Source organism: Lepisosteus oculatus, chromosome 23 (genome assembly GCF_040954835.1).
Source record: "Lepisosteus oculatus isolate fLepOcu1 chromosome 23, fLepOcu1.hap2, whole genome shotgun sequence".
Taxonomy (NCBI): Eukaryota; Metazoa; Chordata; class Actinopteri; order Semionotiformes; family Lepisosteidae; genus Lepisosteus; species Lepisosteus oculatus.
Window position 1 is genome coordinate 13,977,275 of NC_090718.1, and position 17,304 is coordinate 13,994,578.

Here is a 17,304-nt window from a genome sequence, read left to right on the forward strand (position 1 = left end):
AATCCCCATCTCTAAATCGGCTTCATCACTCTGCTCTCCTCCCCACTGAGAGCTGGTGTGTGGGAAGAGTACTGGTGCATCATCCATGTGGATGCTGCACACTGGTGGTGGTGGAGGGAAGTCCCCATTACTTGTAAAGTGCTTTAAGTGGAGTGTCCAGAAAAGCACTATACAAGTGTAAGAGTAAAAAAAAAATATATATAGAAAGTTATGCATCTGCCTCTGTGTTTCTGCACATCGAATTTACCTTCCAGTGAGTGGCAGTAGAATCCAGCAGGGCAGAGGTCACAGGACTCCCCTTGTTGCTGAGCTTGGAAGGATCCTATGTCACAGGGCTGGGGTGCTGGAGACCCCGGGGGGCAGGAGTGCCCAGAAGGGCAGCGGAAAGCAGCGGGAGTGGGGGAGGTCTGACCAGGAGGGCAGTAAAACCCCACAGAGCACAGGCCGTCCGGAGCAGCGCTGGCTGAGCCTGAGGGCAGATGGACAAGGCAGAACTGCAGCAGCAGCACCACAAGAGATTCCCCGGGCAGTGCTGTACACACCTGCAGGCAAACCCCCAAGACCAGACTACAGGCACACGTCGCAACAGAATCGGTTTGCAGCGTGCCGAGAAATGAGCTCCTTTGTATGAAGCAACAGCAGAACAATAAAAATATATTACACTGTATATATGATACTGTATATAAGGTTGCTGCTGGAAGAGGTGTTAGTGGGGCCAGCAGGGGGGCTCACCCTGCGGTCCACGTGGGTCCTAATGCTAATGCCCCAGTATAGTGACGGGGACACTATACTGTAAAAAGACTATCCTTCGGATAAGACGTAAAAACGAGGTCCTGACTCTCTGTGGTCATATTTTCCCATTGACCCTTACTAATCATGGCCTCCTAATAATCCCTATCTTTAAAAAAATTGGCTTCATCACTCTGCTCTCCTCCCCACTGAGAGCTGGTGTGTGGTGAGCGTTCTGCTGCACTATGGCTGCTGTCACATCATCCAGGTGGGGCTGCACACTGCTGGTGGTGGAGGGGATCCCCATTACCTGTAAAGCGCTTTGAGTGGAGTGTCTAGAAAAGTGCTATATAAGTGTAAGCAATTATTATTATTATAATATTAGATTTTTGATCATATATGTGTCATGTTTCCCCCCGCAATGCTAGCTTACTCCCCAACACATCAATAGGGAAAACTAAACAATGTGGAAAATATATTTCTATTACTCTGCTGTTATATCTTCCCATGTAATATATACAGTATATGCCATATATTATACTATTATACACTGTACCAACTTAATTTTTAAAGGAACAGCAATACTGATCGATTGTCTCACCCTGGCAATACTGCCCAGCGGGACACAGTGTGCAGTCTGAGCGCTGGCTGTTCCCAGTCACAGGGCTGAAAGTCCCAGCAGCACAGGGGATGGCGGTCTGTGTCCCTCTGGGGCAGTAAAACCCAGCAGGACAGGGTCGCTGTTCCGGGCTGCTGGAGCCCCAGTCACAGAGGAACCCAGCCGAGCAGCTGCCTGTGGAAACACAGCGGCTCTTCACCGACACGTTTCAGTCCTGATCTTCCCCTGCGGGTGACCGACCAGTGACGCTGCTCAAGAAGACAGGGCTTGTGTTATAAAAAGAACACTCCAAAAATCCTGCTGTTTTTTTTTGGCACCTCGGCTGCAGATTGTTTTAGGTTGTGGTCTGATGGGAAGCGTGCACTTAATCTGAGGCACAGTCCTACCTGACACAAGCCCGTGCTGGCAGTAGTGCCCTCGGGGACAGGCCATGCCCGTGACGTTGTCTCTGGGGTTGGGCAGCCGGGCCCCAGCAATGCAGAGAAACCCGGGCGAGCAGGTTCCGGTGGGCTCCGCAAGGCCTTGCGATCCACAGAACCGCCCCTCCGGACACTGAGAGCACTGAGCTGCAGCCCCAACAGCACGAGTCACAAGAGAGCCACAGATACAGTGCTACTCTCTGCTCTGCCAAACGTACTAGCATTCTGGAGGCCTGGAAGTGTTTTTTTACTAGAAATAACCTCTAAAAGAAGATAAGATCACTTTATTAGCCATATACAATTTCTAGCATTAGGAATTTGTCTTTTCGCATACCCCAGCTTGCTCTCCATGAGACACACAGACAGGGAGAGAAGCTTGTGGTCAGAGCGCAGGGTCACCCATCTATACAGCGCCCCTGGAGCAGTTGGGGTTAAGGGCCTTGCTCAGGGGCCCAATGGAGTAGGATTCCTCTGCCGGCCATGGGATATGAACCGGTAACCTTCCAGCCACAGGCGCAGATCCTTAGCCACAGAGCCACCGCTCCACCCCAACGTGTGAAAAGCAAGCAAAGGGAGTCCCTCTTTCTCAACTGCCAATATATTTGGAGCTTGCTGATCCAAGAAGCTCTTCCAGCCCATCACTGAAAGATCTCGACAACGTGACACATCAGGAAACAAACTCTAATCATCTGCCTCGCTCTTCTGTTTCCTGGCTGCTTGTACTCCACGCCTGTCTTAGCTAATACCAGCACGAGCCATCAGCAGCTGGAAGATGAGACAAGCTGGCACGAGGGATTCAGTTGTAAGGGCTTACCTGAAGAGGTCAGGCCCAGGATCCTGCTGTATGTGCCCTCTGGGCAGGGGTTCCTGGTGCCAAATGGCGTCCCTCTGGGGCAAAAGTGCCCAGAAGGGCAGGGCAGGGGGACAACCGCGCCCCGAGGCTCCAGGACAGCAGGGCTGCAGTAGAATCCGGGAGGACAGGATTCACATTCCGGCTGGCCGCTCAGAGCCTGGTACCAGCCTGGCATCCAAACACAGGAGAGCGTCAACAGCCGCCAGCGAGATGAAAGAGTGACCGAGTCTAAGCGCTGTTGTAAAAGGACGCAAGAAATACTCCTCATTCTCTCAGCACCTGCGGGGCAGGGAGTGCAGTCAGCCCTGGCTCTCCCCCCACCCTCTCGGCGATGTGTGCCCTCCGGACAGGGGGAGGGGACGCCACTGCCCCCCTCACAGAAGTGCCCAGGGCTGCAGATGCCCCCAAATGCTTCCGAGGTAGGAGCAGAACTTGGAGACCCTTCGAGGCAGTAGAAACCTGGAACAAGTGTTCAGGAAGAATGAAAGCACACTGTTCGGGAGAGATGTGATATCCACTTAACAGTGCAATCTTTAACAACAAGCACAATAATAATAAATTGAATTAACACTTATATAGTGCTTTTCTGGAAACCTCTCTCAAAGAGTTTAACAGGTAATTGGCCAGCACACCAGGGTACCATCCCCACTCTTTTTGAGAAACGCCCTGGGGTTTTCAATGACCACAGAGAGTCTGAACCTCTTTTTTTACATCTCATCTGAAGGACAGTGCCTTTTTTACAGTATAGTGCCCCCGTTACTATACTGGGACATTAAGACCCACACAGCCTGTAGGGTGAGCGCCCCCTACTGGCCCCACAAACACCTCTTCCAACAGCAAGAGCACTATAAAAAAATATAAATTCTAGATGTATATTTTAGATCGATTAAAAGAAAAACATAAAAATGTTTTACAAATGAGTTTTCCCCAATGTCTCAGACATGCAATGTCATTTATAGTAAAGAGGCACACAAGGAAAACAAACAGCAACTTGTTTCCAGATCCAGTTCCAGCCAGCTGCTCCGCTCCAGGCTTGGCTGAGCAGGGAGTCTCCATGGTTACCTGGCAGGCAGGGGCCCGTCACTGCTGTCTGGCCCGGCTCGGAGCAGAAGTACCCCGGCTTGCAGACCTGGCACTGCGACGGGTCCGTCAGCCCAGACTTCTCGCTGTAGCAGCAAAGGAGAACCGCAGTGAGCGCGGAAACAGCGCCGCTCCCTGGCGCACAGGACGGGAGACAGACGCTGAGGAATTAACCTCTCGTCTCTCAAGCAAAAGCAAAACTCTTTGACGTGCGGATTGAAACGGACGTTCTCTGCTTTGCTCAACGTTCTGTTGAAAACGCCAGTCCAGATACGGACTGGCAAATAGAGAGTTAACAGATGCAGAAATCATCACTGCTCTGACCGTGTGGTTTGGTAGACAGAAATGATGCTTTGGAGTTTTTTATAGCTCCCTGAAATCGACCCCCCTACAAACAGCACAAACGATGAAACCCACCTCATTCGTTAGTGCTACAGTACGTTCTTGCAGTTCATAAATAGCGCTTGTGCTGTTGTGGTCCCCAAGATAAAGCGCCTTGGTTTCCAGGTGATCATGTCCGCAGAGTTCAAGCGCTCTGTTACTGGTGCGAGAGTAACAGTTCTGCAATTGTGTTTCTCTGTTTGCCCGGGCGGGGCGCAGTGGTTGATTTTGCATTTAATACCACTATCTTCTGTGCATTTGTGTGAACAGGAAAATTAAATGTGTCACCAAGGTCACACCCTAATCGGAAGAGCTGCAGATGTAGCCTTAAAAAGCGAACATTAGCAAGCAAGTGCATGCTCTTACAAAGAGGCTTTAAACAGCACCTCTCAATACTTCGTAGCTGTGTCCATTTTCATAACCCAACTGCAAAACATTGGAAACTGTACCATCTCACACATGCAGACACGGAAATATTGGAAAGTATTTTTATTTTCAGATAAAATAACTGAACATACTGCATATTGTTATGTCCCAGTGTGTGGTCTATGAAACAATGAGAAACTGATTACTTCTTCAGATTTTAAAAAAAGGACACAGCTACAGCTAAGCATTGAGAGGTGCTAGTTAAAGCCTCTTTGTAAGAGCATGCAGTTGCTTGCTAACGTGATCTTTTTAAGGCTATATCCACAACTCTTCTGATTAGGGTATGGCATTGGTGACATATTCAATTTTCCTGTTCACACAAATGCACAGAAGATAGTGGTATTAAATGCAAAATCAACTGCCGCTCCCCCACCCAGGCAAACAGAGAAACACAATTGCAGAACTGTTACTCTCGCACCAGTAACAGAGCGCTTGAACTCGGCAGACAGGGTCACTGCAGGTCAAAGTCGCCGTGCATGGTCACGTGATCAGCTGGAAATCAAGGTGCTACAGTATCTCTCTGGAATGGCAAAAGTACAAGCGCTACTTTCAACGGCACAAACATAGCATGAAAGAATGAGGTGGGATTCATCGTTTGTGCTGTTTGGAAGGGGGGGCAAATTCACGGAGCTGTTTTTTTTTTTCCAGGCAGCTTCAGTACCTGAACGTGCCCCTGGGACAGGGCTGTGGCATGCCCGTGCCTGCAGGACAGTAGGAGCCTGGTGGACACCGGCCCCCGGTCACTCCGTCAGAAGGGGTAGGCAGGGAGGACCCCCCGGGGCAGTAGAAGCCAGCGCTGCACAGGCCTGTGGGCCCGCTGTTCCCTTGGACACAAACACACACAGCGGCGAGAGATGCAGGCTTTCTTATTGCCTGATTAAAAAAAAACACAGGCGTCTTCTTTTTGCAGAAAGTGTCATTGTTTTTCAACTTTGTAATTAATGAAGGAGCCCTTCCAAGAAAGAGTGCTTCTACCATTTACTGTGAAGTATCGCTAAGGATACCAGTCATCCTGGTTTCTCATTTTTCTCCCCTCTGGTAAGCGTTATAGAGCATAAAGGCACATACGCCCAGGTTCAGAGACAGTTTCTTCCCACAAGCTGTCAGATTACTGAACTCTACCCCTACCACTGGCTGACACTGATGGCTTTTTTTTTTTTAAGATGTATGTTATTTAACTTGGTGTTGCTGCTACTGTTCTGTGTTTCTGTTTTCGGTGTTTCCTTAATGCCTTTGTATTGGAGCATACTTGCCAAGACGCATTTCATTACACTTGTGCATATGACAAATAAACCGAACTGATTTACTGTAGGTGCACCAACAATGAAAGTGCCTCAGTATATTTGACAAGGATTGTACTTCTGTCTCTGCAGCTCTGAGAGGTGTCAGAATGGTGTAGTTACTGATCAGCCGTTCCTCTACCTGTCCCTTTACAGTACATCCCCGCCTCACAGGGCCTGCACTGCCCAGCCTCGGCCAATCCAGAGCGGTTTCCATAGCTACCCGGAGAGCAGGGATGCTGATTGGCTGCCGTCGCTCCAGCGAGACAATAGAAGCCCACTGGGCAAGGTGTTGGCTGGATCACTCCTGAAAGAAGAAGAAGAAGACGATGTAGGCGTCTGCTTTGTAAACAAACAAAAAATACCAGTCAACTGACTACAACGTCTGTAATCAAAGGCAGGCAGGAAGACTCTGCCGAGGCTGAGTTCATCCAGGACGCCGCTGGACCAGGTTTCAAAGCCAGGAGGAAATAGCCGAGAGGTGAAATGTTGTGAAAGACTGAGTCACACTCACGAAGAGAAAAATCCCCTATAAGCGGAGGCTGGTATACGCATCATCCATGCCGATCTAAATGCAGGGCAAGGAACCGCAGAAATGCAAAATAGATGGCAGTTTTAGAAAAAAGGCAGAGGGAAAGGATCTCCTACCCACATGGCTGGCGCAGAGATACCCACCCTCGCTCGGGCAGTAGAAGCCAGCGGGGCAGACTTTACACTCCTGCTGAGCCTGGCTGGGCTCGTAGGTGCCTGGAGCACAGCTCCTCTCGCCGGGGCTGCCCTGAGAAGGACGCGTCCAGCCCCCCGGCCCGTCAAGGAGAAAAACACGAAGACAGGACAGTGAGAAACCTTTAAAAACCCCTTCCTGAATTCGGAGCGTGCATCGGGAGATCCGGACCCCACTGACCTCCGGGCAGAAGTGACCAGGTGTGCAGGTGTGTGTCACCGGCCTGGCAGTGACTTGCCCACCTGGACAGTAGTACCCAGGGGCACATGGGCCGCTTGGGAATGCCAGTCCACTCTGCCCACAGTAATGCCCAGCTGGGCAGGGGTGGCAGTCTGCTGGTGTAGCTCCACCAGAAACAGCTGTAGGAAAATTTTTACATCCCGTCTCATCACTCAAGACATTACAAATGCCAGCCTTGTGCCAGTACTGGGGAAATAATGAAATATCAAAATTTAGAAATATTATCTATAGAATTCATATGCCACTTCATTGTTAAGCATCTACAAACAAACACACCTAGTGCATATAGATCCACACCTCTTCCTGCTTTGCAGGAATTACAAGATGCATTCAAAAAATGAGACAAACAAAGTGCCCTGTGAACTGCTGGTGCTGAGAAATGAACGACTACCCGGTTCGGTCAGCGTGACTCACGTCTCAGTGTCCCGGGCTGGCAGGACAAGGGGTTTGGGGCGCCCTGGGGGCAGTAATGTCCTGGGGGGCAGGAAGTGGGATGGGGCACTGACGCTCCTCTGGGGCAGTAGAATCCCGCTGAGCAAGGCCCAGCTGGAGCAGAGAGGCCGCTCCGATCACAGAACCAGCCCAGGTCGCAGGGCACGGGGGTGGGGGAGCCCTCTGGACAGTAGAAACCTGCAAGTCCATTGACACAGCCATCGTGAATCGTGAATTTCAGGTGAGGAGTAAGACGAAAGTGTTTCTCTCCACAAGTTAAAGAACTGGCTATACACTAAAATATACTGGAATGGGTTGCATGAAGTTGGACTGCAATAAACAGAAAAAAGTGAAACGGTAAAGATTTGTACAAAAGTGTAACAAAGTCACAGTGGACGGGAAATTCACAGATCAGTTAAAGTTCCGCATTAAAATCCAAATATTTACCTTTGGGACAGATGTCTCCCGTGAAATTAGTGCAGTGCTTAGTTGTGTTCTGCGGTGTTCTCAAAGTGTTAGGCATGGTCTGGCCTGAGGTATTGACCTGGAAACTGTTTTTCAACCAGTCAGGTGAACCCCCATCCCTGATCTTGTCTGCGCAGGGACCGTCTGTTTAAAGACAAGAACGTTCACTTCGCTTCCACTCTCAGCCGAACTGGAGTTCCTCAGGAATACCGCGTCAGGGATCCAGCGGCAAACACACTCTCACCTGGCAGCTCAGAGGAAATGGTGCACTTGCAGACAGTGCTGCAGAAGACCAGCTCAGCAAAGGTAGCTTTGAACATGACATCCATGGAACACATGAGCTCAGTGGGACCCCTTTGTGGGGCAGGAGTGGCAGTGCCCCCTGTACAGTAATGACCAGGGGAGCAGACACCTTTAGAAAACACAGCAGGCAGAAAGATTACAGTGAACTGGAAGGTAATTTATACTTCATACAATATCTATTAGTATTAAACAGTAAAACAGTCGGAATACTCCAATCTGTAACCATAATGCAGTCCATATTTAACTACCCTTATGAGTCAGTAAGTAAACAAGTAAATAGCAAGTATTTGTTTGGAGAATTTTTACACATCTGTGCTTCATTAGGAAAAAGAGAGCAAAATATATTAATTTATTATTACTGATATAAATTAATAATTGTATAAAAACATTTGATATAATCAATAAATGATATAAAAACATTTAACTCAGGTCAGCAAGCCTCTGTCCAGCAATATATATCTCTAGTACAGTTATATAATTTCAGCTCATTTCAGTCAGACACCGAACAGCCAGGTGACCTGGAGAAATTGTGCAGCACAGTACCAGAGATCTGACTGGAGCCCTGTGAGTCACAGTATCTCCCGGGGGGGCAGGGCAGACAGTGCCTGTGTGCCCTGGCGCCAGTGTCAGGCTGGTAAGTACCCGCTGGGCAGGGCAGAGGATAGCTGCTACTCTCTGGACAGTAATGCCCCTGGGGGCAAATGTCTCCAAACTCCTTCAGCACAGGGGCAGGCTCCTCTGCTCCCAGAGAGCAGTAGTGACCTGGCAGAAGACCCAAGGCACAGACACGCGAGAAGTCATTAGCACAGCCTCTCTCCCTGTTGTAACAGAATTCGAGATCCAGGACTATTCATTCTTGATCTGGTCATGAAAAATGCCTCATTGTTAAAAAAAGCATTAGAATAAACAAGGTTTCCAATGAAAGGAGGCCACTAAGCCCATCTGGTGGATAATCGATCTGAGGATCGATAATGTGAAATATATAGTAATGTGCAAATAGATCAAGATGTTCTGCATTCATTGCCCATTGAAAGATAGTGTCCTGGTGAACATTTTTACATCTTTCATCATCAATTCATGATTATTACACTGGATTTAGATATGGGGGAATTTCAAAGAAAAGGAATCCTATCAGAATGTTACATCTCTGATTGGTAGCCAAATGTTAATTTCCCTAATTCATCATAGACTGAAAAGAACAGACTGTTACGGGCACAGTCCATATCCTGAAACAAGTCTAAGCTTTGGGTCACAGTACCTGAAACACAGGGCCCGGTGGGCCGAGTCAGTGCGCTGGTGCTGCAGTAGAAGCCAGGGGGACACAGGGAACAGTCCTGTGCCGATCGCAGACCCCCTGTCTCGCCCAGCCTCCCCAGAGGGCACGGGGCAGGAGAGGAGGAACTCTCCGGGCAATAAAAACCTGGTGATGGAAAAATCAGAAGAATGTCACGTATTTACTAGAACTGTAACAAATATTTCATTTGCACATGCAGAGATGGTTCCCGTTAGGAAGGACCCTCAGCCATAGTTATAAAATAGTTGTCTGAATACAACACCTCACAAACATTGCAACTAAAGGATACACAATGCAAGTTAAATTAGTTGCATAAATCTTTCAGGAGGGTTTTTGGTGACCCTGTAGCAATCTCGAACACTAGGATGGATGGGCGTTTGCCCGTTATGCCTTCTGGCACTTAGGGCCAGCAACGTCCTCTTGCTGTTCCCGTAACACTTGGTTTTTTATGGGACAGGGTTGTTAGCCTTGTGCCCAACCTGACGGGAAGAGTTCTTTCCGGACCCTATGCAGACGACACAATCCAGGGTGGAGTGAGAAAACACAAGGAAAAAAGGCATGCAGGAGATGGGGATGAAAACAGGGGGGGCGTGTCCATGGAGCGCCGGTGGTCGGGGGAGGTGTGGCCGAGGCAAACGATCCAGGGAGGAGTCAAACCGGAAATCCAAAACAGAGCAAAAGTCCAAGGCCAGGAGATCCATCCGAGACAGACGATTAAAAGAAACAGAACCGGGTCGGGACCGGCAGGGGAAACGGGAACAAGAAACAGAAACTTAAACCATAACGGAGCCAGGCGCATCCAGGTCCCGGGATCGCATGATGCAGGAACCAATGGAGAGCCTGGAATAGCGTCAGCGTCTGGCTTTTAAGGGGGAACTGAAAAGGTGGCTGGAACAGGGAGCAGGTACAGGGGATGAGGCAAACAAGGAAGGGCTGGAGCGCCCTTAAGAGGAGGGGTTTGCGATCGTGACAACCTCCAACATGGAGGACCTGGCGCCCAACATGGGACACGAACCCACTACCCTGAGATTGAGTCTCATGCTCTACCAACAGAGCTAGCCGGGGCGCCCGAACACTAAGATAGAACACTTTCTCGAAGGAGACGTTGAGCAGATGAGGCATGATGACCACAAGAGCCAGATAGTTTGTAGAGGTGTTACCTGAGGGACAGGGTTCACAGGCAGAGTGGCCTGGTAGGGGCTGGTAGGTGCCTGATGGACAGGCCACGGGCTCAGCACTTCCAGGTTGGCACATATGACCAGGTGGGCACTGATGACCTGCCACAAAGAATTTTTTCAGCTCTTGCAACATGAGAGGAGCCCCAACAGACTAAGGTTACTAAATTAATAGAGAAGTTAATGGACAATTATTTGCAGTTATTTGTTTTGGCTAGTCAGCCTACGGAACTCAGGGTCACTTAACACTTGAGTTGAGACAGTGTAGCACCGCTCACCTGCCTGCTGTCCAGACACCGACCCCTCTGGGCAGAACCAGCCTGCAGAACAGAGGCTACTGGGTGACCTCTGACCCCAATCAGGGCAGTGGTAGCCGGCATAGCAGGGCTGGCATTCTACCTCTGACTTGGCACCATTCTTCTCCAAAAAGGTGCCTATAATAATAATAATAAAATAATAATAATAGGCATTTTACATTTAAAAAAGTAGGAAACTAAACTAAAAAAGATCCTTCTATAAACAGTAATATTCACAATCCACAATTGCAGATAAATCACTAAAACCTACACACAGTGTAAAATGGACAGTATGTATCTTGACATGGTCTCTTTAGAAATATAATGGATTTGGGTGCAAGTTTTACCATAGTCTCTTACCATAGTCTACTTATACTGTAAACTGGCTTAAATTATGATGTTACAGTGCCGCTTTTTAATCACAAGTGCTTCCAGCTGAGCTCTGTGGATGGCACAGTTAATAGGCAGTGGCAGTGTGGCGTACCTGGGGGACAGGGAGTTGGCAGAGAGCTCCCAGAGGGGCAGAAGTGCCCCGCAGGACAAACCCCACCAGTGGTCTGATAGGAGCTGAGCAGAGATGTTGCAGCGTGCCCTGGGAAGGAGAGCAAAGCACTGTTGATGTGTAATATTTAAACAAATACCCAGCAGAAGACACTGTCTTCTAAAGGCAGACTGTCACGCATAAGAAAGCCTTTCCAAAACAGCACAAAATGCTGTTAAATCAACAAAGCACTGACAAATACCAACCCCCCCCCCCAAAAAAAAAAATTAATCCACATGCCAAGCCTATAAAATCCCAATCCTGACACTTGACTGTGATCTCTGCATAAGCCAGGACGGGTAACCCCCAAACCGCCCCACAGCACGCCGGAGCACCTGTGGCGTTGTGCTGAGGGGTGGGGGACATGGCCCCCAGCGTGCAGTAGTGCCCGGCCCTGCAGGGTCCGGACGGAGCATCCAGGCCGGGGCTCTGACAGTACTGCCCTGGAGGGCAAGGGAGGCAGGCTGCTGCAGAAGCGCCACCTGCAGGCCAGAGGCAAAAGACAAGGATCAGAAGCTCACCTCCGCTGTCTGGGGCAGAACAAGCTGAGATTGTTATAGCAGGAAGAGATCTACAAGCCTTAGAAAGCAATAATAAAGGAGTAAGTTGCATAACAGCACAGAATTGTTTTGCCTTATCTTTATTTCCTAATGCCCTTGGTGTCTCACATCACAAGACCCGACCAGCAGGAAGCCTCTCCCACTTTCCACAAGAGGGCTGACTAGTTTTTCCGCTCACTCCTTACTTTTGCACTCTCTTACATTTTAAAACTGCCCCACTAGCGAGTTCTCGTACCCTCTGACTCACTGAACGTTCCTGCAGGACAGGGCACCGTGTGAGCTGTGCCCAGCAGGCAGTAGGACCCCGGAGGGCACTTTCCCCCGCCGGCACCCCCAGTGGGCTGTGCGGAGAGCGAGCCCTGAGAGCAGAGGAACCTGAGCAAACAGACACAGCATGTCACAGACTCCAGCTGGAAGTACTCAAGGTAGATTGCATCAGAGGGAGAGCATTTCTTAAACAAACACAATATAGCTGCATAGGTATACCGATAAAAAAAACTGCAGTTTCAAGTCATGAACATGTTTGATACTTTGACAGCACGGCAATTGAAGTGTCCAGAGCGTACAGAACCATAATGCACTGGGCCACGCCAGTGTGAATTGTACTGCTGCTGAAAGGGAAAACCAGTTCTCTTACCCAGGCATACAGTCTCCCGTAGGTGCAGTCAGACCAGCTGAACTGCAGTATTTCCCCCGTGGGCAGGGCACGCACTCGCTGGCACGGGCGAGGCCGGCCTGGCCACTGAAAGTGCCGGCTGGGCAGGGGAACTCCACACCAGCTGCCACACCTTTCAGGAAAAAGCACAGAACCCGTGACCCCATGAATATCAAGGATCTGTTTCTGGGGTTCAACATGAGGGGGGAAAAAAAGAATAAAATGTTGTAAGGAATCCTGGAGCGAAAGAAAGTGGCTTGCCTCATCTTGACCATGACCATGCAGGTGATGAGAAATTGTGGAAATGTATTTCTAGTGTGACGTTGTCCTACCTGCTGGACAGTAGTGTCCTTTGGGGCAGGGAACTGGAGACAGCACCCCACTGAGGACCCCAGTCTCGGGGTGCAGGGCGCCCGCGCAGTAAAAGCCGGCAGGACAGAGATTGCACATTGCCTGGCAAAGCAAATGATGAAAGAGAAGAGAGCTTGAGTAACATCCTCCATTACAAGCATCTCCCTGTCAGGTTAATGACTTCTGTACTGTAGATCGTGAACAGAACTGGTGTGTAATCGAAATCCTGAAGACGCAAGACTCGCGGGAGATCTGACACCTGGGGCCAGGAAGATCAAAGCTGCCTCTGTGTCCTCACCTGCCCAGGATGGTCCTGGTAGGTTCCTGGGGGACAGGGAGTCTGGGAGGCACTGCCCTGGGGGCACATGTGTCCAGCCGAGCATGTGAAGGAGACGGGGCTGCTGGACAGCTGTCCAGGGGGACAGTAATAACCTTCCCTGCAGGGCTGAGACGGGGCAGACAGTCCTGAGGCCTCACAGGAGAATCCTAGAGATGCAAACACAAACAAGGAATCCAGGACGTGCTTTGGGACTAATCCCAGAAGACATGGAAAGACAGATCCGTGTGCCTTTCAGTGGGAATGCCTCCACCCACTGCTCCTGTTCTTGCTGTAGCTGCTGGCTGTGAAAGCAGAGGGAGGATAATTTCCACCTGTGAAGGATGAGGACGACATTCTCACAACGCCTAAACACAGGGCTCATCTCGAAGCAGGGGACAAATGATCGGTCACTGGGCTCTACTGACACAGTCTCTCAACCAGTAAACACGAGGATTTAGGAATTTCAAGAACTTAATTGGAAACTCCATGTCAGGGAACCAATTGGTAGAATAGGAGGATCCTTATGCATAACCGTGAATCTCACAGGATGTGGAGTAGCACAGGGACAAACCAAAATACATAACCCAGGGGCTTGGTCCAAAAGGGAGGCAAAGAGTCTAGTAACAAGGGAAATCCAAAAGGCAAGAGCAAAGTTAAGTACTAGGCAATAGGTCTGGAAATGCACACAAGAGAGTTCTACTAGAGGCTTCTCAATAGTGAGCAAGGGTAGGTGTGTTAGGGAAGTTTAAATACTGAAAGGAAAGGGCTGTGGTTGGATAATTGGTTTGGGAGTGAGAATTTGTGGAATCTGGTGCATGTGAGAATGTGATGGGTTCAATTAGGAGTGAGATTGTGAAACAGTGGGTTTGGGAATGCAACGCCGTTTGCGAGGGAGAGTGTGGGGCGTGACACTTCATTCAAAAACTGCCATAAACATTTACTGTAACTTTTTACTGCAACCGAAACAATTTTGTGTAAATTGCCAAAATGAGCCTGAATTTAACTCACTCTCCTCTTAAATCCAAATCCTCTTTCCTTGTTAGACCCACTTTCCTTTTAAATTTAGTGGTTTAATATGTGAGCGCGGCAGAGGGCAGAAACACAGACCTGCAGGGCACAGCAGGCAGAGAGAGAGAGCTGCGTTCCTGGTGGTGTTGCTGTAGTGACCAGCTGGACAAGCCTGTGGGACCCCAGACCCCTGGGGGCAGTAGTGACCTCTGGGGCAGATATCACCTGTCAGGCCATCCTGAGGAAAGGGGGTCACTGCCCCAGCCTGGCAGTAGTGCCCTGCGGCACACGGGCCACTGGCCTCTCTCAGGCCTGAGGAGGCACAGAATAAACCTGTGAAGACATGAAGACATGACAGGAATAAAACGAGCAAGAAGTGAATTTCCTGTACTTCTAGAAACCAGTCTCTAAGGCTCAAAGGTGTATTGAAGTATGTTATTAAAAAAACAAATACTTTGCTTCAGGAAAGAAGATAAAACTCCAGTGAAGTCTACAGGTGCAGTTTTGTCCTTTCTAGAGTATTAAAATGCTGCTAATTTCACTATTTGTGGAACGCGTGTGGCAGATTTGGAGTCTCAATATACAGCAACAAATGCCAAATGAATATGTCTGTAAACATGAATTCTAAAGATGCAAAGTGGCACAGTTTTTACAGAATTTTTCAGCTGGGACTGTCACTTGGGATTCAGGCTCTTGACAAGAGTTAACGTGGTTCCCTGGACTCACCTGGTGGGCAGGGCAGACAGTCCTGCAGACTGCGTCTCTGGGTCAGCAGGTTGTGTGTGCCAGGTGGACAGGGGTACTGGTTCTGGGAGCTGGTTCCTGCCGGGCAGTAGTGCCCTGGAGCACATTCATGACCGGCGTAGGAGGACGTGTTGCCAGGGCAGAAGAACCTGTGCAGAGACGCAGTCGGTAGTGTCAGGCACAAGGAGAAAAGCAGGATAAATCACAGAACAGCACTGCTGATACCATGAGTCCAGGCAGACTTATTTCACAGGTGGGGTGTAATACAGCACATATTTTCATATTTTAAAAGCCTCATATCCCCTGTCGCATGTTCTCTGTCAAGCCATTTTGTGTATGAATGGAAAACTGTCGGGCCCTGTTTTTGTTTACACTGGGATTTCAGCAGTTATCACTAGGCTTCTGGTCTGACGGTGGCGCTCAGTGGAGTGGGTCAGTTCGGCAGGGACAGAAAGAACAGGTACTGTAGCCTGTGGAAACGGGACTGGATCTCACCCTTCAGCACAGGGGCTGCAGCTGGCCTGGCCTTCCAGTGTGCTGCTGGTCCCCTCGGGACAAGGCTGAGGAGCAGCACTGCCTCTGGGGCAAAAATACCCTGCAGCCAGGAAGGCCACAATGAACAAGTTAACAACAGAAAATATGCCGGTGCTTCAGTACAGAACAATAACACAACATCTTTTTTACAGCATTCTTTATAACTGAATCGCCACTCGGGCTGCAGAAACACCAGGCGACGGTTACCTGGTGGACAGGGCCCGCCCTTCTCGTCTCTGATTGGATTGTTGGGGAGCACCGCCCCCTGGTAACAGTAGAATCCTTCCCAGCATTCCCCCGTTGGCGAGGTGAGACCAGGAGCACCGCAGTAATGACCAGGAGGGCACAGCATACAGTTCTCCTGGACAGGACAGCATCACCACAGTTAACCCAGGACCAGACAGTCAACAAGTACATGTCTGCTGCACACCACTGATACAGAAAATGTCATTTTCAATGAGGCGCACATCCAGTGGTGCCATATTCCAACTCTCACGTCCCATATTTTCCAGTAAAATTCATTTATACACAAAAATAATAACCGATTTCATGTAAAAGCTGATGAAAAAAAGTATGCTTATGATTAAAAAAAGTATGCTTATGAATAAAACCAAGACAAAGTGTAGTGCACATGACTATCGACTGTATTTCAATACTGTTTGTAGAGCTGCAGCACCACATAAGTGGACAGACAGTCTCCAGTGTAAACAAGGCAACAACTGCAGTGGCCTCTCCTTCTTACCTGTGAGATTTGTCTGGTCATTTGACTGAAGGTGCCAGCGGGGCATGGCTGGGGCTCTGCTGTACCTCGGGGACAGTAGTGACCAGCTGGACACGGTCCACCTTCTCCTAGAGGCCAGGGTCAAACACCAGCACATCTTCTCACACAGCATTCAGCACCACACCCCAGCACCTCTGCATATACTGGGAGACCTGCATTATGTTTGAGCAATCTAGATTTTTACCCTTTGTACACTACAAATCTCAGTTATGCCATGCTTGTTTTTCATTGACCTCGATGATGAAGTCGGGTAACTTTGATATTAATAACTAGAAAGCTCATCAAGTATCACATTGCAGTGTGAGAATATGAGCTGGCATTACTGAAGAACAGCTTTGAACACATCGCTGGTTTTACAAGGAGTGGGAGAAACTGAAACAAGTTGAAAACGAATGCAGGGAACAGCACAGACATCTGAATGCTCAAGGCCTCTCAATACTCAAATGAATTATAAAGAAATAGAAAAATACAGCTTTCATCTGGGCCCCCTTGAATTTCTTTCCCGTAAATGTGTAAAGAAAAGCAACAGAAGGCATCCTCCTGGGGTCCGGCGATTGTTGTACTGTACCCATGGCAAGGCCGTGTGGCTGAGGGGAGACGTTGCCGTGGAGACAGTAATACCCTTCCCAGCAGTCTCCAGTGACAACGGTGGCGTTGCTCAAAGCGCAGTATTTTCCCCCGTCGCACTCCCTGCATTGGGACACCTGCGCCAGGCCTGCATCTGGGCTGTATGTCCCCACTGGGCAGGGCCGCCAGTTATGCCCACTTCTCTCTGGACAGTAAAACCCTGCGAGATCACAAGTGTGAGAATGCAAGCCATTGCTCAACAAAGAACCCGGATCTTTTAACGATGAGCTGTTAATAAGAGAACAGGCATTATTTTCACTGTCAATGTTTCTGCAACATTGACAGGGGATTGGAGGCGTTTAACTTTGTTTGTTTCTCTGGGCAGCATCCTTCTGGATGTGTGTTTGAAGTGAAACAGGAAAAATTTGTCAACATTTTGGTAGTTTGTAGCCAGTCTCTTACATCATTTCCAATTTCGATACTTTAGTTAGATCCTAACGAATGCTATAGAGGGACAAAATGTGCAGA

At 49.1% G+C, this 17,304-nt stretch overlaps 3 protein-coding genes and 1 long non-coding RNA gene across 5 annotated transcripts in view; all 4 read right to left on the minus strand.

The window, feature by feature from the left end:
* Positions 1–6,087, minus strand: part of LOC107075609 (neurogenic locus notch homolog protein 3) — a 32,085-nt gene extending 25,998 nt beyond the window's left edge. The window contains exons 1-8 of one of the 2 annotated variants that reach the window (XM_069182818.1): positions 5,930–6,087; positions 5,169–5,331; positions 3,683–3,786; positions 2,900–3,079; positions 2,582–2,788; positions 1,735–1,914; positions 1,331–1,522; positions 248–469 (exon numbers count right to left, since the gene is read on the minus strand). In XM_069182818.1, coding sequence (XP_069038919.1) covers positions 248–469; positions 1,331–1,522; positions 1,735–1,914; positions 2,582–2,788; positions 2,900–3,079; positions 3,683–3,786; positions 5,169–5,331; positions 5,930–5,948 — 1,267 coding nt within the window. In that variant the 5' untranslated portion in view covers positions 5,949–6,087. Of the gene's footprint in view, positions 1–247; positions 470–1,330; positions 1,523–1,734; positions 1,915–2,581; positions 2,789–2,899; positions 3,080–3,682; positions 3,787–4,117; positions 4,268–5,168; positions 5,332–5,929 lie in introns of those variants that run through there. The other variant, XM_069182819.1, reaches the window with a different exon arrangement.
* A 1-nt stretch (position 6,088) lies between these two features.
* On the minus strand, positions 6,089–10,484 carry LOC138224898 (cuticle collagen 1-like). The gene is made up of 9 exons (XM_069183081.1): positions 10,406–10,484; positions 9,210–9,371; positions 8,495–8,713; positions 7,893–8,060; positions 7,631–7,792; positions 7,166–7,381; positions 6,692–6,870; positions 6,436–6,565; positions 6,089–6,126 (listed from the first exon to the last, which is right to left on the minus strand). The coding sequence occupies exons 4-9, from the start codon at positions 7,984–7,986 to the stop codon at positions 6,089–6,091; spliced, it is 819 nt and encodes a 272-aa protein (XP_069039182.1). The 5' UTR covers positions 7,987–8,060; positions 8,495–8,713; positions 9,210–9,371; positions 10,406–10,484.
* Positions 10,485–12,450: 1,966 nt separating this feature from the next.
* Positions 12,451–15,583, minus strand: LOC138224899 (signal peptide, CUB and EGF-like domain-containing protein 3). Its single transcript, XM_069183082.1, has 6 exons — positions 15,579–15,583; positions 14,877–15,043; positions 14,250–14,483; positions 13,122–13,309; positions 12,805–12,925; positions 12,451–12,605 (listed from the first exon to the last, which is right to left on the minus strand). The coding sequence occupies exons 1-6, from the start codon at positions 15,581–15,583 to the stop codon at positions 12,451–12,453; spliced, it is 870 nt and encodes a 289-aa protein (XP_069039183.1).
* Positions 15,584–15,652: 69 nt separating this feature from the next.
* LOC138224764 (uncharacterized) lies at positions 15,653–16,984 on the minus strand. The gene is made up of 3 exons (XR_011183193.1): positions 16,778–16,984; positions 16,171–16,277; positions 15,653–15,789 (listed from the first exon to the last, which is right to left on the minus strand). It is a non-coding gene; the product is annotated as an uncharacterized lncRNA (long non-coding RNA).
* Between the last annotated feature and the right edge of the window lie 320 nt (positions 16,985–17,304).